The 24,110-nt window shown below is 33.4% G+C and overlaps 3 protein-coding genes across 6 annotated transcripts; 2 read left to right on the top strand and 1 right to left on the bottom strand.

Annotated features, from left to right (window-relative positions):
* The first annotated feature begins 24 nt into the window (after positions 1-24).
* On the top strand, positions 25-2,450 carry LOC137831968 (putative protein phosphatase 2C 13). Its single transcript, XM_068639896.2, has 2 exons — positions 25-409; positions 1,068-2,450. Exons 1-2 carry the CDS (start codon positions 203-205, stop codon positions 2,061-2,063), a joined length of 1,203 nt encoding a protein of 400 aa, XP_068495997.1. The 5' UTR covers positions 25-202; the 3' UTR covers positions 2,064-2,450.
* Positions 2,451-5,396: 2,946 nt separating this feature from the next.
* On the top strand, positions 5,397-9,632 carry LOC137831967 (small ribosomal subunit protein bS1c). The gene is made up of 7 exons (XM_068639895.2): positions 5,397-5,769; positions 6,484-6,759; positions 7,003-7,083; positions 7,599-7,880; positions 7,963-8,073; positions 8,361-8,447; positions 9,309-9,632. The coding sequence occupies exons 1-7, from the start codon at positions 5,509-5,511 to the stop codon at positions 9,411-9,413; spliced, it is 1,203 nt and encodes a 400-aa protein (XP_068495996.1). The 5' UTR covers positions 5,397-5,508; the 3' UTR covers positions 9,414-9,632.
* Positions 9,633-10,763: 1,131 nt separating this feature from the next.
* EMB1441 (zinc knuckle (CCHC-type) family protein) lies at positions 10,764-21,494 on the bottom strand. Of its 4 annotated transcripts, none has more exons than XM_068639891.2 (13): positions 21,172-21,494; positions 20,879-21,088; positions 20,658-20,782; positions 19,496-19,988; positions 19,188-19,373; positions 17,924-18,217; positions 17,162-17,314; positions 15,402-15,556; positions 14,020-14,125; positions 12,968-13,918; positions 12,553-12,631; positions 11,634-11,996; positions 10,764-11,314 (listed from the first exon to the last, which is right to left on the bottom strand). In XM_068639891.2, the coding sequence occupies exons 1-13, from the start codon at positions 21,274-21,276 to the stop codon at positions 11,121-11,123; spliced, it is 3,414 nt and encodes a 1,137-aa protein (XP_068495992.1). In that variant the 5' UTR covers positions 21,277-21,494; the 3' UTR covers positions 10,764-11,120. The 4 variants fall into 4 exon arrangements, with proteins under 4 accessions (XP_068495992.1, XP_068495993.1, XP_068495994.1 ...); XM_068639892.2 differs by having other exon boundaries at positions 11,634-11,993; XM_068639893.2 differs by having other exon boundaries at positions 20,889-21,088; positions 21,172-21,466.
* Between the last annotated feature and the right edge of the window lie 2,616 nt (positions 21,495-24,110).

The raw sequence follows: 24,110 nt of genomic DNA, 5'->3' as shown, positions 1-24,110 counted from the left end.
ATATAAATACTCCCGCTAATTAATTTGTGGCAAGAAAAAAAAAAATAAAACGCACGAAAGCAAACGCGAAATTCTGTTGTCAAGAGCTCTAAGAAAACAGAGAAAACCCTAATCGGAAACGTTTTCGCAATCCCTAAACCGTAGCCCTAGTGATCCGTTGCAATTGTTTTGGAAGAGGCGAGCTAAACGCACCGTATTGGCGATGGTCGTGAGCCAGAACACGGTCACAGAAACGGAAATTATCTGCCAGAAGAGCATTCCGATGCTGGACGTGAAGTACCACCTTTGCGTGGCGCAAGAACACGGCGTTAAGGTCGAGGTTTCGCCCACCTCCAACGTTGTTCCCATATTCGGTCACGTGAGGGTTGCTGCTGAATCTGTTTCTACCGAAACGACTCGGTTTGAATCGGTGGGTACTACTGGGTTCCCTTTCCTGGATTTATGGAATATTTTTTTTATTGTTTCGGTATTAAATAATTTTTTCTCCTTTTTTCTGATATTCCTTCTTGGAATTTGGTTTTGTTTATATTTGGTGTAAAAAAATGGTGTTTCGTCTTGTTTTGTTGTCGGTTTTCTCTTGAAAGTTGAATCGGTTGATTTTAATTTTTCTTTTTTGATTTCCCTTCTTTGTGCCTCAGTCGGTGTGCATTTATCCTTGAATTTATGTGTTTGACGTGTTCTTTCTCGTTATTTTGATTGTTAGATTTGGGGAGGATTAACTTTTCTTCTGGAATGGTTGTGGGGGTTTCAGAAGCAGTACTTTTTTTAAAAGGATTTTAATTTGGGTGTTTCTATAATTTGTGTTCAGTATGCCTTGCGTGATTAGAAAGCATACTATGTTTATTGCGTTTTAAACATTTTTTCCTTCGGTGAAATCAGGTGATGCATCCGGTGTTTAATATTAGAAAGTTTAGATTCCAGTTGGTTCAAGTATGATAGGGTTTCTTAGTATAAGATGCTTGGTGGAAAAGCTTCTGATTTGTCTGTGTGTCTTTGTTTAAAAAATTCCCCATTAATCTAAACAAATAACGTTTTTGGTGCTGACTAATTTCTTGTGTGTATTTCAGCCCGTGAGTTGCCCTGAGATGATTGGAGATTCAAATTTAGAGGCTCCTGCTAATAAGTTTACACCAGATGTGCGATCTGGCTGTTGTGCTGATATTGGACCCAGGGGATCTATGGATGATGAGCACATTCAGATAGATGATCTAGCTGCCCATCTTGGATTTGACTTTGAGCATCCTATGGCTAGTGCATTTTATGCAGTTTTTGATGGGCATGGAGGGCCAGATGCAGCTGCCTTTGTTAAAAACAATGCTATGAGATTATTTTTTGAAGATGCTCATATGCTGCAATCGTATGATGCTGATGCACTTTTTCTGAAGAGGTTGGAAGATTCTCATCGAAAGGCGTTTTTGGGAGCAGACATCGCCTTGTCTGATGAACAAAGTGTTAGTAGTTCCTGTGGAACAACGGCGTTGACTGCTCTTGTTCTTGGAAGGCATTTGATGGTTGCTAATGCTGGGGACTGTAGAGCTGTTCTTTGTAAGCGTGGAGTAGCTGTTGATATGTCCAAAGATCACAGACCAAGTTATTTACCAGAACGCAGGAGAGTGGAGGAGATGGGTGGTTATATTGATGATGGGTATCTCAATGGTTATCTTTCTGTGACTCGTGCCCTTGGGGATTGGGACTTTAAATTTCCACTTGGTTCTGTGTCGCCTCTCATTGCCGACCCGGATGTTCAGGTAGTCACATTGGCAGAGGAGGATGAGTTCTTGATCATTGGTTGTGATGGTGTTTGGGATGTGATGTCAAGCCAGGATGCTGTTAGTCTGGTGCGGCGTGGATTAAGAAGGCATGACAACCCTGAACAATGTGCCAGAGAGCTAGTTAAGGAAGCTTTGCGCCTACACTCATCAGATAATCTTACTGTGATTGTTATCTGCTTGTCCCCTGTCCAGATTGTCGAGTCATGTCCACCCCACATGCGAAGATTCAGATCCTGCTCTCTGTCTGAAGAGGCCCGGAACAGGTTGAGGAGCTTGCTAGAGGGAACCTGAATGTATATATGGTTCTCACGATTCACATTCATGAAAAGACTGATTCGTGTTTGTAGGCTGTTTTAGAGTTAGAGCCAAGCAGTCAACAGTTTTGTAGGGGGATAGAAAAGGATAATTGTTGGGAGGTTAGACCTATTTAATTTAGGGGATTTATCTGGGGTTATTTTGGTGGATGTAGAGAAACACGTAGCTATCTAATTTTGGCGGGAACAATGGTGGATTTGATTTCAGATTATTGTTAGATCTGTAAGTAAGAGATGATTTGGACTTCTCAGCAATGTTGTAGGTGAATGTGACCACAAAACTAGTTATTTTCTTGATTGTTGCATTCAACAGTGGTTTTTTTGATGGTATGAGATAGTTGAGTAGAGTGCACGGTTCGTCCTATTTGTTTTCTTTTTCTCTACACGTTTACTTCTAATTCTCTAAAATCGAGGCGCTAGAAATCTCATTAGAACTACTACATATGAAATTTTATGCAGCTCATAATGATAATACCAAAAGTAGACTATGGTATCAAACTTTTAATTCGTGAACTCTGCTGGATATCTGAGTGTAACATTTGATTACTAATAAGAAGTAAATTGAAGTTGGGCTATTAATCTTCCTTCCACGCTGTATGTAATCACAGGAAGATTGGCACCTGTATAATATGTGGCTTTATGTTTTTCTCTATCACCCAAAGTTTTGTTTCAATTACCTGATTTTGGGTGTTTCCTTTATTTAACGACGTCACAAAGGGAGAATTAAATGACCAGGATAAAGTTAACCTACACAGATCCTCTGTCTAAATTGTAGACGTTTCTCCCAAAGGGAGAATTAAATGACCAGGAATTTTACAATGATGGTACTTTTTCAATCTTTAACTTCGTAAGACTGCTAATACTGTACAATTTTGTTGCACAAATTCTTTTATAATCATAAGAAGAGTTTGGAGCGAAGAAGATTAATGTTACGCTCTTTGAACCAATAGACTACGGTCTATATCTCTAGGTGATCTTAAAAAATTTTGAACTAAAATTTTATCTAAATCATCAATATTCACAAATGTGTTAAAGAACAATTTAGTTACTAAATTTTCTAAATGGTAAATGGTGACACTAGTAAAATTATACTTCAACACCTAATATGGCATTTAACTTTTAAGCGAAGAATGAACTATACACAAATGTGTGATTTAATCTTTTAGAAGATAAGACTATTACTCTTTTATTTCACAATTCTCAAATGAAGCAAATATCTTTTGCTACTTGACTGAATCAAGTTAGAGATGAAACTTGATTCGAAGTGTATATTCAACCTCAAATTTTAGAATTTAGTGATTATATTCTTGATTGATACATATCTTAAATATATAAGCATAGGGCGTTCCTACTAAATATATAAACTCCAACAACTTACTGTACTAATTTCAAGTTTGATTGACTAAATTATAGTATTGGTTAATAAAATAATCATTTTTTAGAATAGGGTTTTCAAATAAACATAGAAATAAGTAAACAATTTTTTATAAAAATTTCTAATGGTTGATGGACTTAATTAAGATAACATAACTTAGAAGGTTAAATGAAAAGAACCGAAAGGCAAACAATTTAGAGGTTAGAAAAGCAGAATAAAGAGAAGTAATTTTCAACCATATGTTTGTAGGGCTAAGGCTAAAACCTACTTTCAAGGGGTTCATGTATATGCATTTTCCAACATTATCAGTGCAGCATAAATGGTGTATGTGTTTTGTCGTTAAAATTGAACTCAACACACTGATAGGAGCAGTACCTTCTGAGTGATTGCTTTCTACACTGATAGAGAAACATCACACTTGGAAAGATGCAGAAGGAGAGAATCATGATTATAAGTATCTGAATTTGTGAACAATTGCAATTATTAGACTATAGTATCATACTACAAGAGTTATTAAATTATCATTATTTCTGAACCTGTTGAATCAGCTTGGAGTAATATTGCTTTAATTTGTGAGAGCACCCTCAGGTTGCATCCTTTTGGAAGGCAAAGGAACATGAGAACACTAGGCTTTGATAATGGCTTTAGACAAAAACATTTGGAGTGCTCATGTATTACTATTATACCACCCAATGAAAATGTGACAGCATTGCACTATGTTTCAGTAACTGAGGACATTTTTGTTCCATTTGCATCCAACAACAATCACACAATTAATCCACAATGGTGTCCAATTTTCACATATGCATATATATATATATATATATATATATATATGTATGTATGCATCTTTGATATCCTTGTTCAATCAATATTGAATTTTTATACCATTAATATAAGTAAAAAATGTGTTAAGTATGTATTTAGTTAAAAAAAGGGAAAAAAGTGAATGAAAATAAAAAATAGAAAAAGGAGAAATAGAATAAAAATATTTTGTACAAGGAATCTTATTTCACTATAAATATGACTCGTGATGGCACATTACTTTTAAGCAACTTATATGAAATTTGCACAAAATTTTGCTTCAAGAGATAGTTTTTATAAACAGCTCACACTTTTATAATTTTTTTGACATTTCGTCTAGTAACAACTTAAAAATAATTTAATTGTTATAATTAAATATTGATTTAGCAAAATATAAAAATGGGTTTTGAGTGAGAGAGTTAAGCACCATTTCTTATAGAAGTATCTTCATTAACAAATTTAGAAACTCTTATTTTCACGCAGATAAGTTTCACTGGAGCTAACATTTATCACCAAAATAATTTTTTGTTTTTATTTTCAATTTTGTCTAAGAAATTTATATTTTATTAGGATATGATACCAGGTGGCTCATGTTTCTATAATCTAAGTGGAAGATCTTATTACTAGTATTTTATTTCTTAGTTGATCTGCATTTTAAATGTACGTATTTACATATATATGTAGTATAGTATGTGTTTGGAAAAACATTTTATTCAGATTATAGGTGAAATTGGTAGATGAAATTTATATAAAATTATTTTATTTGTGTTTGATAAGATAAACTTTTTTAACGGGCAAGTTTTAAAGCTTTTTTGAAGAAAAAAAAAACCCCTTTTTAACTGAATAGCAACTTATTATATTTTTTTAGATGTTTGTTTAAACTTTCAAAACAAAGTATAAGCTAAATGTAAGCTGAAAATAGTATATTCGGGTAAGTTACTTTAATTGTCAAAATAAGTTGAAGAGGAAGCTATTTAAAAAAAAAGTACAAAGGGACATATTTGATAAAAAAATGTTTTTTTTTTATATATTTTATTTCTGTAAACAAACATAATACTTTCTGATTTGGTAAAAAGAGTGAAAGTTGAAAGTTGTTGCGTCATAAAAAAGTGATTTTTGAACTTGAAAATTGTTGCGTCATAAAAACGTGAAACGATAACTTAATTACCTTTCCATTTCGATAATTCGTATTCCACGCCTTATCTATCAAACACTAAGAAAGACTACACTATACAAAGGAGCCATGCCGATGGCGATGACGGCGTCGCAGTTGCAGTGGGGATGGAGGCCGCCGCCGAAGCAGCAACGGCGTCGTATGATTCCGGTGGTGTGTTCCGTGGCCACAGAGAACGCGCAGAAAAAAGAAAGAGTGAGACTGAAACAGCTTTTCGAAGAAGCGTACGAGAGGTGCCGCACTGCTCCTACCGAAGGCGTCTCCTTCACTCTCCAGCAATTCAGCGACTCTCTCGACAAATACGACTACGAATCCGAAGTTGGAGCAAAGGCACGTTGCATTCCCTTTACCATCTGAAAATTGTTTTGAACATGTGTATGGTTGAGAGTGTTTTGTGTTTACCTATTTTATACTATTTTGCGGCATTTGCTAATTGATTGTGTTTGAAGAAAATGAAAGAGGGGGAAGAGGTTTTAAATTGTGGTTGTAGTTGCTGTGTTGTTCTCTGACCTTGTGTTGTAGGGAATTATGGACAAATGCAGCTGATGTGACCAATTTAGGTTATATAGTAATTCTTTATGTTGTAGAAATGCAGCTGATGTGGCGCAAGTGGCAGAGACCCTAAAAATCTAGAAGGGTTGAGGATGAATTTTGGATCCTTGGTAGGGGCTTGCAATTGTAGCCTGCATTTATGAAACTTTTTTTATACATGTAAGAGAAGAAAATAAAAAGGTAAAATGAACTGAGTTTGCAGAAGATAAATGAGGGAGTTTTTATAAAAGTTAAGTGCGTAAGTTGATTTTACCTGACAGGAGAAACTCAATTCTTTTTGCCTTGCATATGTTCTTCTTTAATTAGAGTTTACAAGAAGTTTATCTCAATAGGGCCCAGTACATTTTATATTCTTTTTGCCTTACATATATTCTTCTTTAATAAGTGTTTACAAAGAAGTCGTAATGGGGTGTAGTACATATATTTGTTTACATATATTCGTTTTGGGGGGTTTTCAAATGAACTAGTGATGGTTTCTGTTTGTGTTTTCAGGTTAAGGGCACTGTTTTTGCCACAGATGCGAGTGGAGCTTATGTTGACATTACTGCAAAGTCCACAGCCTACTTACCCCTGCAAGAGGCTTGCATCCACAAAATTAAGAAAGTGGAAGAAGCAGGTATAGTTCCTGGCTTGAGGGAGGAATTTATGATCATTGGTGAGAATGGAACGGATGATTCATTGATCCTGAGTTTGAGGTCTATCCAATATGACCTTGCATGGGAACGCTGTAGACAACTTCAGTCTGAAGATGCTGTTGTCAAGGGTAAGGTGGGTTTTGCTAACTGAGAAACTTAATTCAGTTAATATTTGGCTTATCTGTTTTATTTCAAGTCTTATTTGTTATGACATCCGTATGGGGTAATCTGTCAAGTAAAAAATATAAAGTAAAGCATAAGAAAAATTGATCTTGTTACCTTTGCAAATTGGTTTATTTGATCTTGAACTACATTAACTTTTTCATTTCCCTATCCATCTCTATCTTCTGACTTATATATGCTTTATGGCTGGCAGGTTGTCAATGCAAATAGAGGTGGTCTGGTGGCTCAAGTGGAAGGCCTCAAGGGGTTTGTTCCATTTTCACAGATATCATCGGTTAGCTCTTGACATTTACGGACTTGCATGAATTAGATTCAACTTGTAGCAAAAGCTCAACTTATTGGCATTAATGAAAGTATAATAAGGTCTTTGGTGGGAACAAGAATCAAATAAGGGTAACTTAATTGTCGGTGTTTCAAAAGAATGTAAAATTCAAAAGCATATAAACAATAGGGGTATAAATGAGTTGAACTGCACTGAACACTTGAAACTCAAGCTTGGCTTGCATAAAAGATGGTGCTCAAGCTTTGCTCAAAGTTAGAATTTTGGCTTGGATTGTTGGGAAACATAAAGCTTGAGTTTGACTTGTTTAACTCATTTCTAACTTTTCTTTATCAAATACATTCTTAATATTTTTGTTAAGTTTATCAATATTGTATTTAATAGATATTTTCTTTGCAAAAAGAAATAAAAGTAAGAAGTTTCTTTTCATGTTTATTCTTCTGTATCATTTTAAAAATTACGATTTCAGCTGCTAATTCAAACACTTTCCCTTTTGCCTCTATTCTCAGAAATCAACTGGAGAAGATCTTCTTGAGCAGGAGATTCCTTTTAAGTTTGTGGAGGTGGATGAGGAACAGTCTAGACTTGTCCTCAGTCACCGCAAAGCTGTGGCTGAGAGCCAAGGACAGTTAGGAATTGGATCAGTAGTCGTTGGATCTGTTCAAAGCATAAAGCCATACGGTGCCTTCGTTGACATTGGTGGAATCAGTGGCCTCCTTCATGTCAGTCAGATCAGTCATGACCGTATAACTGATATTGCAACTGTTCTTCAACCTGGTGACATTCTGAAGGTAAACCTATGATAAGCTACACTGCATTTGCTTGGAGTCACAAAGTTATGTAGACATAAATTCTCATTTATTATTTGGTTAGGTGATGATCTTAAGTCATGATCGGGAGCGAGGACGAGTAAGTCTTTCCACAAAGAAGTTGGAACCCTCACCTGGTGACATGATTCGCAACCCAAAGCTTGTTTTTGAGAAGGTATAATTCAAAGAAAGTAAATCAAGTTTTTTGCCTGCTACTCATACAAATAAATTATAATTGTAGGACTTAAGTGGCTTCACTTGTCGTGGTTTATTTCCAGTTTTCTACTTCCTGCTTCTTCTGTCCTTTTGATTGATAGAACAGCCAAAATACTGGGTTCCTTTGATTATGTTATACTTCTTTCTATCTCTTCCTTTCTGTGACAAATCTGATAAAACCTTTTCATTAGCATTATTACATTTGAAATACAACGCACCCTTATAATTCTAAATTTGTTTTTAAAGGCGGAGGAGATGGCTCAGACCTTCAGACAGAGAATCGCGCAAGCAGAAGCTATGGCTCGTGCTGATATGCTTAGGTTCCAGCCAGAGGTATTTATTTGTTCGAAATCTTATCTCACTGATTGATACTGAACGGAGTGCTAACCTAGTTAGATTGCATTCGGTATAGTGATGCATTAGCATTTTCGCTTGTGATAAAAAAGTAAAGTCACTTGCTAGGTTCGGACACGCCTGGACACGACTCTTAAATGGTGTGTCCGTGTTAGAAACACATTGAGCATCGACACTCGTACGATACGAATAAGGGAAGTGTCAAATTCAAAAAATATTTGTTGGATATCTGAAAATTCTAGCATGGTTCCAACATGTTTTTAAAAAGAACAAATACATTAATTTTCTAAAAATTCAAACCTATTGCTTAAATTTTTATTATGATTATAAAAAGAATGAACAAATCATTTTGAACCAGTCATAAAAAACACTTTTCTTCTACAAAAAAAAAACTGAGACATACGTGTGCACATAAATTTTTATTGTCAATTTATATAATTCACAGTTATATAATATATAAATTTGTGTTCTTGTGTCCTATATTTTAGAGATTATGTGTCGAAGTGTCCGTGTCGTATTAATGTCTATGTCAAATGACTATTTAAATTATTTTTGGTGGACCTATTTAGTACATGAGATACAAAAGTTTATATGCATTTCAATTCTGATGACCTTAGTTGGGATACCAGTACTTTTGATCTTTTGGAATTAAGACTACTGAAAGACTCTTATTTTACTGACTTGAGATATATGAATACATTCTTGCTTCCAACTATTACAAGTTTAATCTTTGGGTTGGATATATTTCTTTGATCACCTTATAGCATTCCTGCATACTTACAGAGATGCACTATTTGTTCATTCGGTGAACCTATTTCATACCTATCCTTTTGTTTACAGAGTGGATTAAGTCTCAGCGGTGATGGAATCTTAGGACCACTTTCTTCAGACTTGCCTCCAGAGGGAGTGGATCTGAGTGAGGTACCCCTGGCTGAGGATTCATGATTGAGAACTGAGGGGCCTCTTTCCTCCCCTTTTGTTTTTCTCTTGGTCTGAATATTGTTGTAGAAAGAAGAACCTAATGTAAAGAACAGTTCTTTAGCAATTCATTTTTGTAGAATAGGCAGTTGTAGAACTTTTCATTTCCTCTCTAAATTATTTCGAGGGATTGTCGATGTTATCTTTGATTAGATTGACAATAGTGGAAGCGCAGTTCAACAACCAGATTTACATATTTGTCTCTGAACTTTATCATCTCCAACTGCCAGAAACGCAAGTGTATGTTATAAGCAACATTTGCAGTACCTATATTTCATTTTAAATACAATTTGTTATGCCACGCTATTTTTAAGCAACTCATACTAAATGTGTTCGAGTTTTGCTCTAATAAGTAATTCTTGCAAGTGCTCACATTATTATAATTTTTTATTATACTTCACTTTTTAACAAATTAAAAACAATTTAATTATTATAATATTTTTATTTTCATTTTTCTTGTTAAGCATAGTTTCTTGCAGAATCAACGTTGCTAAAAAAAAATTAAATTCTTGTTTGTAGTCATATAAATCAGTTCCAGTATAATTTCTTATAATATAGGCTTACCTTATCGTTGAACAAGTGAGTAGTCTCTCCTAGAGATATTTTAATATGTTTTGAGTCTAGGAATGGTCCCTGATGACAATAATTAAGGTTCTTTTATTTAAACATAATATTGTATAATATAAAAGCAGATATAGGTTGATCAAAATTATTATATTAAACAATTAACATTGTTTTTCTTTGATTACTCTCCTGTTGTGGTTTATCATTTAATTATATATATATATATTAAAATTGAAAATAATTAAATATTTAAGAGTTTTGATCTTTTCGTTCCTATTTTCTAACTGGATAGAAAAGATTCATGAGACAATTTTATAAATATTTTAAAATCATATTCGTTCCTATTTTCTAACTGGAAAAAATGTTCTGATAATATAACTGTTTTATTCGTTTCACGTAATTTTTTTTATTACTCTATGTAATCTACACAATTGTCTTATATAGATTACAATATAATTAGACATACAGCTTAATAAGAATAAAAAAAATCATAAAAATGTTTTTCATTTATAAATGAGTTGAACTGCACTGAACACTTGAAACTCAAGCTTGGCTTGCATAAAAGATGGTGCTCAAGCTTTGCTCAAAGTTAGAATTTTGGCTTGGATTGTTGGGAAACATAAAGCTTGAGTTTGACTTGTTTAACTCATTTCTAACTTTTCTTTATCAAATACATTCTTAATATTTTTGTTAAGTTTATCAATATTGTATTTAATAGATATTTTCTTTGCAAAAAGAAATAAAAGTAAGAAGTTTTTAAAGAATAGTTTCTAAAGATCAATCATTTTAAAGATTGTGAGAATAAAAACATTCTTGACCCTCTGTTTAAATATCTTCTGAATAAAATCCAGAGACTGTAGATGTGTGTGACAGTACGGCTGAAAACCAAAAAGGATGTAAAACTTCTCTAGTGTTGAAACTTAGAAGGATATACAACAATACAAATTTCTAAATTCTAGCTAAAGAAAAGAAACAGAAACAAAACAAAACTTGACCTGATGGGAAAAAACTGCAGATGGAGAAGCAGTTTTAGTCCAGGGAAAATAGAGAACATAAGAATAAGAGTTGCAGAGGTGCGGGAAGTAGGATTAAAACTGTGAGGTGTGTTGGCTAACTAGCTTGTTTGCTGCTCTTCTTGCCTTTCTTTTGCTTTTGCTTCAATTGAGTAAGGCCGGCTGCTGATATTTTCACATTACCAATAATTGCAGCAACTAGCTCAGGATCTGTACAGGCCTTCATCAACTCCTTCTCCCGGGTTGTTGCTTCTGACATGTGGCTGAACAAGTTCATTGCAGTTTTCGCAGCTGTACAAAATATGTATAAAGAAAAATAAGTTTGGCAACATCTTGAAACAAATATCGACAACTCTAAAACTAAAACATAGATTGCCATGGCCAGTGGAGGAGAAAGAGTATATCATAGACTCCAGAAAGAAATAATACACATGCAGTAAATGCAACACTTACAACACCCTATGAAGATACAAATATTCGAACAAAAAGGTAGTTTTCTAAGACTTACTTCTACAAGGTACTACTAGTCTAAGAGACAAGATACCAACAAAAAAATTCAGGTAAAATTAAATAATAAAATAAAAATAAAAATAACAATAATAATAATAACCTTTCCCTTTCTTCGCTGGTCCAGGAATTATCTTCACCCGATATTTGTAAGACTGAAGTGCATTGTAAGGACTACAGACAGGAATAGCATACAAGAGAATGTCATTAGGAAGTGGATTCCCAGTCAAGTAATCCACGTCATTTAGTTTTTCTTTTTCTTCTTCTCCTATTTCATGAATATCATCTTCTTCCATTGTCACCCTGTCTGCTTGGGAAGTGTCAAGATCAGTCATTTTTGAATTTTCTTCAGCTTCACCAATTGCATGCCTATGCGCCAGATCATCTGATTTCTCCTTACAATCCTGAGACAAGTGACCTGCCTTCTTACACTTATAACATATTTTTGGTGCTTCAACAGGACCTGCTACAATATCATTATAATACAATAGAAAAGATAACAAATTAAACACTGCAATAACTGCCGTATAAACATGTTGTGTCTAATTTACGGCGAAATTTAGATCTCAGTAATTAGGTAATAAATACAAGGTAATGACACAATGAATTACAAAACATGTATACCACGGGGCAATGAACCAAGCAGGGTCACTATTCAATGCTTTAAAGAGGCCCAACTGTACATGAACCAAATAGTGGAACTAGGTAAAGAATTTCTTGGAAGCTTGCCTAGTGACACAGTTGACTTGTTTAGTTCATAAAACAGTCTATCAGGACATAAAATGAAAAAAATAAAAACATTATACAAAACAAACTAATATATTACCATAAACAATTTTATATAAAATATAATATGCACGTTCACGAATCTATTAATCAGCTCAAATTGGCTCACAAATCTAAATTATTTGAGCTAAGCCAATCAGAATGGTTCTATTATCTATTTGAGCCAAACTCAAACCAAGCTTGTTGGTCAGCTCAATCTCAGTAACACTGGTTATGAAACTATCTGGAAGGCTTACCATTGCCAGATATTTCCCCCGTGTCCAATGCATCATTTTCAGATGACGTCTCTTCCTTCTTGATTGATTTTCCAGAAGACTACAAATACCAGAAAAAACAGCTTTAGAGTTATAGGTAGAGCCAGGCAAATCAGAAGAAATATGTAAGAATTACATGGGAGGCAATAATATGTTCTTGAAATTTTCCATTATGTGATCTCATGTTCTCCTACACTGTTTTATTCAAAAGATGTTTTAGGAAGTACAGCATTAATTAAATTTAACATTTTTTGGACTCATCTTAGCAGGTATGTGACAAGTATTCCAGACACAAGGTGCCTTCGATTTAGCAAATATAAAACATGTGGTGCATAAGGCTAAAACAAAAATTATCCTGTGGATGGAAGTCAAAGGACATCTAAGCTACTGAACTCACAGCCAACAATGCCATTCGAATGTTCCTTTCTCCCTCGTCCTGGCCAGCATACTTCTCCTTTATCTTTTTAAGTTTACCCTTCTGCCCTCGGCTGATTTTTTGACCACCACCTTTTTTTACATTTTGATCTTCTTTTTCTGGTAGATTTTCAGAAATATCTTTCAGTTTCAGTTCATCCTTTCCATGTTCAACATTTGAATCTGCATCTTCGTGTTTCTGTTCCCTTTTAAGCTTTCGTCTCTCAGCTTTTGATATATAAGGTTTATCCCTAACTGCCGCTTTGCTTTGTTCAGAATGTTTGTCACCGCCTAGATCAATTTGAGAGGAGTTCTCAGTTCCATAAATCTTACTTGATTTAGCAACAGATCCAAGTTCCAGAGCTTGGTCAATAAGTTCCTCAAGTTGAGGGGTCACAGCCACTAAGCTGTCTCTGCCAATGTCGGAAAATATCTCCCTATCAACCATATTTGATATACTTGTTTCTTTCACAGGAAAAGCATGTGAAATTTCCTTTTTGGCGCTGATAGAAGCCAAACCTGTTTGTGATGCATCTTCGGGAAAATCTTCTGACAGGGGCTTGTGTGAATCTGCTGATAATTTACCATTCATTTCTGAGTCAGCGACAGATTTTATATCAGTGACATCCTTTTCAGACTCTGAATCAGATCTGTCTTCAAGAGGAGCATTTTCTTCAAAATCATCTGTTGCTTCTTCCTCTCCTCTTACTCTTCGTTCATTTAAATGTGATCCTAAGGAACTCTCATCCAAGCGAAACAGAAGGCCAAAACCCATGATAAGAGGGTGTGGGGGAAGAAAATTTTTCTTTCCCCGGATCATGAAACTCCCTACTGTCAGATACTCACCTGTAGGAGCTGTTTTACTAACCTGATGAGGATAAACCCACCAGGCACTAGTAACAATTTTTGAATCCCATGCCTGGCTATGGCAGACCTACATTTGAAAATGATGTGGTAACAGTTAACGTTTGGTTTAGTTCACAACCAAAAAACTAAATTCAGATAACATAGTATGGGCAGGTGTTAAGCATATACTGTGAAACATCCTGCTTGGTTTAGGGTCAGTGGTGGAACTGGCTGCACAGGCTTGTGATTCTTGATAACAGTACTAGAAGCTCCATGCAGATCAGCATGTACATATCTATTATATGAACAAATCAATGAATGAGAGAATCAGAGATCAAATCATACTTCAAAAAGAGAAATGCTTCACATTTTAAGTGAAGCATAAAAACTTTTTATTTCTGACTAGCAATTACAGATGTTCCAGGTGCTTTACTAGAAAGAAATTAGTAAAATTAATTTGAATTGAAAATAAAATTTACAAGATTCCAGTCTTCTGAGAAGTCTTATGAAATCCCCAGTCTGATGAAGAGATATGAGTATAACCAACTAAATGCATTGAAGTCCATAGTTTTTTCTATCTGAGGTTTCAGGAAAAAAATGAAAACTGCAAGAGAAGGAATGATTTTGGAAGGAATACAGGTTGATGATATAATGAGGAAAGAAGATTAAGATGAAAATAGATGAGTAGAACCAAATAACTGTGAAAGTGCATGTACGTAGTTTCTTTCTATGAGGTTTCAGAGAAAAAACAATGAAAGTGCAAGACAATAAATGATTTTGGAAGGAATACAATTTGCTAATGGCTTGATGATGTAACAAAGAAAGATGATTAAGATGAAGAGAATACTAAAAGTGGATTATCTCTTCAACCACAAATCCTTTGGATATAAAACCAACCTCAGATGTCAGACACCAAACAAAGAAAAGCAATAGTCTCCTGAGAACAATTTCCAAGAACCTTAATTTGCAATGACATGGCATTCACATCCTATGACCCCACACACTACAATCCATACTACAAATGTGGGATTCAAGTCCCACACTTTGCAATTGAATCCTAGCATTAGCTATGTTGGAACTGGGGGAAACCACAATAACCTCCTGTTAGTTGAGGCAATACTCTTGGACACCATAGTTTTACTACCTAACTCCCCCACCTCACGGCTCCAGATACGTCAAAGGGCAGCAATAAATTTCCAACTAGCAAATCTCTAATTTCAATTGGTATTTGGTATTCCAACTCAAACAAAAGGAAGTTTCCTATGATTTTATCCATTGTTTACAATATTCACAGTGATCTGGGACCTCTTCGAAATGCTCCAATGTTCTTAATCAAGTATACAGCAAGTTTTGGTTAAATATAGTGTTCTTTCTCAAAAGACAGAGAAGTCAACATATTCTTCAAATAATATTGAGACATGCTAACAGTTAAGAATTAATATTCAAAATAAGATAGCATCCGAACCAAGTTATTATTATTTTCAGCATTACTCAACTTTTTTTATTAACAGTTAAGCATTAGCTTCAAGGAGGGAGGAGTTTAGGAGTGCAATACAACCAGAAATACTCACAGGTCTCCTTTTGACATATACCGCTTCACTATCAGCTCATTTTGCTGTGCATCACGTCCACTGATAACCAAATAGTTCTCACTGGTAATGAACCAATTAAATTTCTCAAACCAGTGGACTTTACGTATATGTGAAATTGAGGCAACAGCTTTTTCCTGGAAATAAATTTGATAGAAAGCATACAATTAATTTAGTAGTTAAGTACAGCAATCAGGAATGCAAAAAATCAGACTATGCTTGCATATCAATGTGTTACAGATATAAATTTGGAGATAAAAACCTATTGTTAATTTCTAATTTAGAGAGAAGCGATCAGGAATAAAAAGATCATTGGTAAATTTCTAATTTGGAGAGCAGACACCAAAGATGACAAAAAATGATCAAAGAAGGAAACCACGACCCTTTGTAAATAACCTTTGCCCAAATATCTAAAGAGGCAAAAAATACTATTATCTCCTATATAAACATAACATGTTGTAACATGCCTTAAAATTTAAGAAATTTCAGAAGCTTTATTTTCAAAATAAAACAGTTTAATGAGAGCAGAGAAAGTATTGAAGCAGATTATAATAAATTTGCCTAGGTAAGATCTAGAAAATTAAACAGGATAAAAAAATAATAGGCACAAGTTTACTTGCATGTCCTACGGTACCACAAATGGAAACCCAATTAAGTAACAAATTTATAATGCACATATATGATCATAATGACCAAATAAACTTATTAGATGTTGAAATGAGAAACTCTACAAAACTAATTATGTTGCTTAATTTTTCCCATAATTACAGACTGCATACTTTTTTAAGGGTTCCTGCTTAATTGATTATTTGAGATAGTAATAAGAACCATGGTGGAACCCCACTACTAAAGCTATCCAGTTTAGTTGGCGAGTCCAAGACCTCAAAAACCTCACAATAGAATCCCACACTTCCAGTACAGGATTCAAGTCCCATACCTTGCAATTGGATCCTAGCATCCCACCATACTCTGCAGCCTTGATACCCACCCACAGAGGCTAGCTTTGCACAGGTCCTTGGACTAGACCCGCACACATTTAAAATACATATAGAAGGCTTGTATAAAATTTGTGAATCATACTTCAGTTGAAATTTATATAATATAATATTCATTAATAATAAGTTTATATGTAGAATAAAAAACGACAACTACTTTCACTTTTCAAGAAAAAATAGTGATTTATTAATTTTATTTGTTGAATTGGTTTTTTACTAGTTTGACACCAGTTTTGTGAATGAGCAGTTTTATGCCTCGACCAAACTAAAAGTTCCCACCAGTCGGATTGACTGATATGATTTTGGGAACCACAATTAATAAGCACCCATAAACTTACGGAACCCTCCCATAAAATCGTCCTGCAGAGGGAGCGGGATAGAAAAAATCATGTAGACCCCACAATATTCAAGTCAATAGCATTGTTCCTAAGAACCAACATCACAGCAGCAGACACTCTAAGATGCTTCACTCAGCATTTTTAGTCAGTCCCGCTATAGTTAGCCCTTTCTGAGACAAGCAACCAACTCTAACACCAATTGTTAATAATCTTGGGAGAACCAAACTACAAAAGCTAGCCCCTTTAGTCGGGGGGCCTAAGGCCTTATAAACCCACATCAGAATCCTATACTTCCAATGCAAGATGCTAGTCCCATACCTTGCAATTGGATCCTTATAGATAGCAATCCATTACCTACATATTAATTTGCAATATAGATTAAAGATTCCCAAATACAAGTTTTAACCACCTGACTAAGCTGTTGGCGAGTCTTTCTTTCTGCAGCTTTAAAAGCCTTTTCATGGGCAGTTACAGTTTTTTCCTGTTTGCTCTCCTGCTTTTTCTTCTGTTCATACCACCTCCGAGCATTGGCATGAGCTGAAAGAGCTAAATCAACTTCGACCTGGAACATAAACATACTATATTTAGTAATTTTAAACATTCAAGAGAAAAAAACATTAAAAATCAGCATTTTTCAAAAAATATGAAGAAAATCAGTGATGACAGTGATAAGGTGAGATTAAAGGTTGATGAAAAAGTGATAATACCGACTTATGGGCATAATACTAGCCTATAAGAGATCAATATAAGGTAAACATCAATATCATTTTATGTTTGGTTGAAAATCATGACAATGGCAGGTCTCCTTATGCACAACAACTTACACGTGTTAAAAAATTTGTAGTTTGAATAAATCAATTGAAGACAAACAACTTGTAAATGTTTTAGGTAGCCTAATAGAAGTTCAATATAAAATATTTAAATTTTATCCCATGTCAATATTTATAGCAATGGCAGCCTATGGTACACTTCAGTACAGTTAGTTGGAGCATAACTCTCATTTTTAAGAAGATTTACATGATGGATCGGATAGCTTTGCTCCATTGGTTTTCTTGTTTTCCTTTATTGTTTACTATTCTGCCTTTTTAAGGATGATCATTATCCTCCCTTCTCTTTGTACTTTTCTCTGTCTTAATGAATTTATTATTTTGCATAGTAAATCAATAAAAACCTTATCCACAGGGAGTGTCTTCTCATCATCGTCCATCTCATCAAGATTGTTGCTTAACAATAAAGTCATGCAGTTCCTTTCCAGATGGAGCTTGTCGATGAGGCCAGCTACTGGGTTTCCAGCTTTCTTTTCTTCCTTCACCATCCGAGCAAGGTCATCCCAGTTCATACCTTTAGCTAGAGCTACACGAACAGCTACTATAGCAGCATCCACATCTTCCAAGTTGTATTCTATCAATTCTGCCATCTTAACACATTGATCAGCTTCTTTCCTCAAAGCATGTACTCGATTTTCCTACACAGCAGAAATGAGAGATATTATGCTGAGTATCAGATGTCCTAAATATTTATTTGAAGTTATATTTGTGTCCAGTGTTACCACATGCAACCATAAATAATTATTTTAATTTATAGATGGCAACCAGTAGTCAAAACATACATCAGTTAAAATTCAGCCCTCTGATAAATTGGAGTAAGGAAGAGGAATTTAGAGCTTGTTTGGTTAAAAAATGTTTTGTCTTCATTTCCTACCATGTTATTAATGAAAATAAAACATGAAAACAGAACAATTTTTTGCAAACCAAATAGGCCCCCCTTATTTTCCCGTCATTTATAGCAAGAAAATTATAATTTTAAGCACCACAACCCAAATGTATATATTTTGCAAAATGGAAGCACAAGTACAAACGAAAAATTGAAACCATACAGCACGAACACAATGGAAAATTTTAAAAATTATAGGAAATGACATGGCTATAACATAATATATAAAATTAATCTAAAGTAAACATAAAAAACTGAAATTAGAAAAGAATGTGTTTTAAAAATGAGCACAAGTCATTAGAAACATAATAAACTACAAAAAAATATATTTATTATGGTATTCAAATCAATATTAGTACAAAAGTGTAAAAAGTAAGAGAACAAATTAAAAAGTTATTTCTAAACATAATACATAAAAAATTATAAAAGGAATTAAAATAATTTAAAACAGTATCTGACATGGTTAAGAGTTAAGACACAATGCAACCACTATTCAGGAGTGTTCACCATGTTCAGTAGGATAATGGGCTTCAGAGGATACAACTATTAAGCCTTTTATTGCACTCTTTTAAAATACACTTTCACATCCACATGTTTTATGTTCAATAAGATATGATGCCTTTATATCATCCAAAATGAGATATTCCATTAACAAGATTGTGTGCCACAGGCACAGCTGACTTTCAAAGAAGTGTGTTGTCAGTTTGGGCAAGGGTACCAACCTGATCCTGGCGAATCTTATTAAGTTTCTGAGCAGCTGTGTTTTCTTTGGCTTTCTGCTGCTGTTCAGACCTTTGACTCTCAATTTTGCTGTAGAACTCATCCAAGGCTGCATCAAATGTCTCAAATTTTGTATAATCCCTTGACTTAAATTGGTTGAGTAAGATGGGGCAGAACTCATCATACATCTGTGTCAAAAGACACAAGTATGTAAACACTAAATTCCACAAAAACATGAGTAAGAAGTTTTTTACTATTTTCTCCTCCGTATTTATAGTGCTGCTAAAATTAGAGAGAAATAGAACATAACCTGGCTAACATTTCCAGGCTGAGATATTGAAGAATTGTTCCCCAAACTTCTGTTCTGCATCAAAATGTATCCTTCAGGGACTACTTCACCAGAAATAATATCCTGCATCCAATCTTCAAACTTCACAACAGCTTGAACCAAAGCTTGAATAGTAGCATTATCCCACGTTTTATCTTTGGGAACTTTAGTACTAGGGATTAGGCCAGCATCTATTATTATATGTTCAGAAAGTGCAGGTCCATAACCAAGTGCCTCCCCAAGGACAACTTTCAGTGTTGATGACTTCCCACCTTTTTGGGTTCCTTGCTTCTCTTTTCCTACATTAGAAGCATTACTTCCATTTCCATTGACCTTAACAGTCTCATCATTATCATCTTCCTTGGAAGACACCAGAGATGCCTGCAACTTTTCAATAGTAGTTCGCTCAAAAACTCTACAACTTTCAACAGGATATCGATGACGTGACATAATTGCGAGCCCTTTATCATCATCCCTGTTAATGACAAATTGCAACCACTCTGTCAATCACAGAGACATTTTCAGAATCCAAAAAATAGGTAAATTAAATAAGCAGACAACCCATGACCTGAAGAACATAAATAAAAAAAGTGCAAGCTAATGAATTCTGAAAGTGAAAACAATCTTAATTAATCAGACCCGATTCCAAAAGCAAGGTCTGGCGGCATAACTCGCAAAGCCCATCAGCTCGACTCCCCATGACATAAAAGATTCAAATCTAAAAGTGCAATACATACAAAATCAACAAGGCGGTCTTGTGATCCTTCAAAAAGTACACTTAATTTCCCTCGCAACAAAAGATCCTATGATTGTGTGCTAGTGAAAACATAAGCTACCCGCATGCAAACAGTTGCTCCTTCGTATTTTATAGCACAGTAGTTGTAGGGTCTGTTCCGATTAACTTATCTAGAAACACTTAAAAGAAAAGTAAAGAAAATAAGAAGGAAAAATGAAATAAGTTTGCCAACGCCTGTGGGGAAGTCAATGTGAAAAAACTTATACAAATGTATAAATTAAAAGAGAAACTTATCTCATTCCTGATTTGTTTTATTTGTATTTTCTTCTTATATAAATACACATGAAGAAACTAAAAGACTCCTAAGCAAGAAATGGAAAGTAGAGGACAGGAGAAATTAGCAAGAACCTGTGAGACCGCAGCAGAGTCATGACGGTAAAATTAGAATCTGTGAGGAGGATATTCCCCTGGGCATACAGCTCCAGTATAACATAGTTTGCATTCTCCCCAACTCCAAATTGGAAGAGGATAATCTGCCACAGTTTTCAAAAAGAAAATAGATTTTTTTTTTCTTTTGCGAAATAAACAAAAGGTGATGGATGGTATATGGAAGGAGGGTTATACTATACCCGATCGTACCCAAGTTGGCGCACATCCTCGAGCCTCCTCGTCCGAATATGCTTCCTCAATTTGAGAGTGAAGCCAGAAGGCGTGTTGCTCTTGTCACGCATGTAAATAGTAGAGTGCAATCTCACGCCACTCTCCATGAGCAGGAGAACCTTCTCGCTCTCCCCGGATTCCGAAACTCCACTGCTGTTCATCAGCTTGAACACGTAGGTCTGCAGAAAGGGAAAATCGAATCGAATAGAATTGAGAAACGTAGGTCTATGAAAAAATGAAAAAATGAAAAGGGAGGTACTACCTTGGGAGAGAGATCGTAGACGTTGGAGCACCGCATTCCGATGAGGCGTCGGAGGCATTTAACCTCGGCGGCGACATCGGCGGTGTTCATGCGCACCTTCACCATCTTGGGTTAGGGTTAGGTTAATCAAGTTTGCTTTGATAAATTAGTGTGAGGCAGAAGAAGAAGAAAAGAATGTAATATAGCGATTGAATTTAACTGATTGGAATGGTTTTGGAAAACAAGAAGAAGAAGAAGAAAAGGGAAGTGTTTGGTTACAGGGAAGAAGTGATGGCTTTTACTTTTAGTGTTACTCTTTTTTGGGTTCTTGTTTCTTTGTTTTTAACTACTTTTAATCTTATAATGGGATATAAAATAAAATAAAAATAACATATTTTCAATTAAACATCATACTTCCACTATATTAATCAACACGATGTTTAAAATATTTAGAAATGTCATGTTAAACTTTAAAAAATAAACGTATATAAAAGAAAGGTAAAATATATATAAAAAAAACATAACATGTGTGTGGAAAAAATAATACTAAAGCCTAAAATATAAAGAAGAAAAAAAAGTAAGTATTTTAAGAACGAAATTAAATATATATAAAAAATTATAAATTAATGTTTTAATCCAATGATAATTTTTTTTTTTAGTTTACTTCTTTATGATAGGATTAATGTTCAATTTTTTGTCTATCCTTCATGGTATTTGAACTTTCTCACATTCTCAATAACTCAATTATGCATTTCATATGCCAAGCTAAAAAAAACTATATTTGTATTTTTTTTTCTAATAACATCATAAATATAAACAACTAAACAAATGTGTAATCAATCATCATCTTACTAATTTTGTTTCACATGTTTATGATATCACCAATAAGTCTCTCTTAGAATTATTTATTTCAATATTCTAAACCATTTGAGCTAACTATGATTGAAGTAATACTGATAGCAGCATAAAATAATTTGAATGTGTTGAAGTTATTAAACTTCCATAATGTAATAGAATTTTCCATATTAAGGATTTTAATAAAAGTAATATCATGTGTGATTAAAAATAATGTTAGTAATATCATTATTATTTTAAATATTTTTAGTTGCACAAATATTTTTAATACAATATTCAAGATAGACACTATATACAAGGGCTAGTAGACTTGAGAGAATTTTAGTTCTAAAAACATATCTATTGCCTTATACAATTGTATTATGAAATCTAATTTGTACCTTCTTGTTTAACTCAACCTCCTCATTTACATCTATAATGTGCTTAACCCTATAATAAATATTTTTTTCTAAATAAAATAGTAATCCTAAATAACAAACATCCGTTAATTTCATAATTAAGAGTATTTCAGTTTAAAATATTAAAAAATATTATAAATAACCTCCAAGGGTTTTGTTAACAGTATTCTTTATTTACTTTTTTTGTCATTAGACACAAGTGACAGAGGGATATTTTGGTTTTAACTTTCTCTTTTCAATTTTCAATGATGTTCCATTGTCCAATATTTTAATCTCAAAATGTTTCGATTGAGTCATTTTTGGACAGACTCTAACTATTATTTCAATAATCGTTAACAAATGACTTCTTACTTGAATTTTCAGATTTATGAGATGAAAAATCTTATAAACTCTTGATCATATTATTTTTACTACCAAAAATCTTTCTCAACTTTAAAATATATATTGCGACAAGTTTTTGTTGCATCATTCTTATTTATAATTTGATTATCTATATTCAGCGTGAATTCTTATAAAAAATAAATTAAATATAAAAAATTAGAAACTAGTTTATTTGAATATAAAAAACCACAAATTAAAATTACTTATAGCATAATATATTTATAAGATAATATTAAATCTTCATGTTATTTAATAATAATAATTTAATACTACTATACTATTATTTTGAATATCATTGTAAAATTGATTATTTTGAAGTTTTTTTCTGAAGTAAAAATTTAATTTATTTTTTTAACATTCCATTTGAAATAAGAGTTTAATTTACCGTTTGAAAAATCAAATTATAAAAAAACACAATTTTATGTTTGTAATTCAAATAAAAAAAATGGTTATTCAAATTTAGAAAAAAAAACACAATATAGTTATTTAAAAAGTCAAATTTAATTTCTAACTAACTAAAAACACAAATGAAATGAAGATAAAACATTATTCAAATGAAGAAAGTAAGATTTAAACAAAAAAACACAATTTAAATAAAAGAAAAATCTATGTTTAAAACTAAAAAAAATTATTCAAATAAAAGGTATAAAAACACGTGATTTAAATATTTTAAAATAAGAACAAGTAAACAATAAAAATAAAATAAAATAAATAATATAATATAATTATTAAAAACTAACCGGATTTCATCATGCGTATATAGACGATATAAATAACCTTAAGATTCATAAACAAACATAAATGAATTTCAAATTTCAATCTTTAACACCATTTACACCACAACACCATTTACACCACATTATTTCACCATTTACACACCACATTATTTCGAATATAAAAAATCAAAACGACCATCCAAAAGCCTAAATAAAATATAAAAATAACATTCCAAATTTTGAAATCCAGAATGTATAAAAATCACACATCTAAGAAAAATGAAATCAACGAAAATTTTAAATTTTGGGATGTCATATCATTTATGGTGCACGAAGAGAAATTGCCAGGCATTCGTACTAAAGTCTATTTAGCATAGTCAGTGTACAATCTAGGAACTGTGACTAACTTCTTCAGTATTTACATTAGCTGTAAGATTAAAACTAAATCAAGGGCTGAGATTTGATGTAACTCATTTATAGTCACACTTGTATAATTTATGCTCTTCAAAGATATATATATATATATATATATATATATATTCAAACAAATACATTATTTATGTATTATCGTATGGAATGCCATGTTTGATAATATCGAGTGTAAGTTGGG

The sequence above is a fragment of the Phaseolus vulgaris genome, chromosome 6 (assembly GCF_051622355.1).
Source record: "Phaseolus vulgaris cultivar YP4 chromosome 6, ASM5162235v1, whole genome shotgun sequence".
In the NCBI taxonomy this organism is placed as follows: domain Eukaryota; kingdom Viridiplantae; phylum Streptophyta; class Magnoliopsida; order Fabales; family Fabaceae; genus Phaseolus; species Phaseolus vulgaris.
Note: the sequence above shows the minus strand (reverse complement) of the source record. Positions and strands in the feature narration are given on the sequence as shown.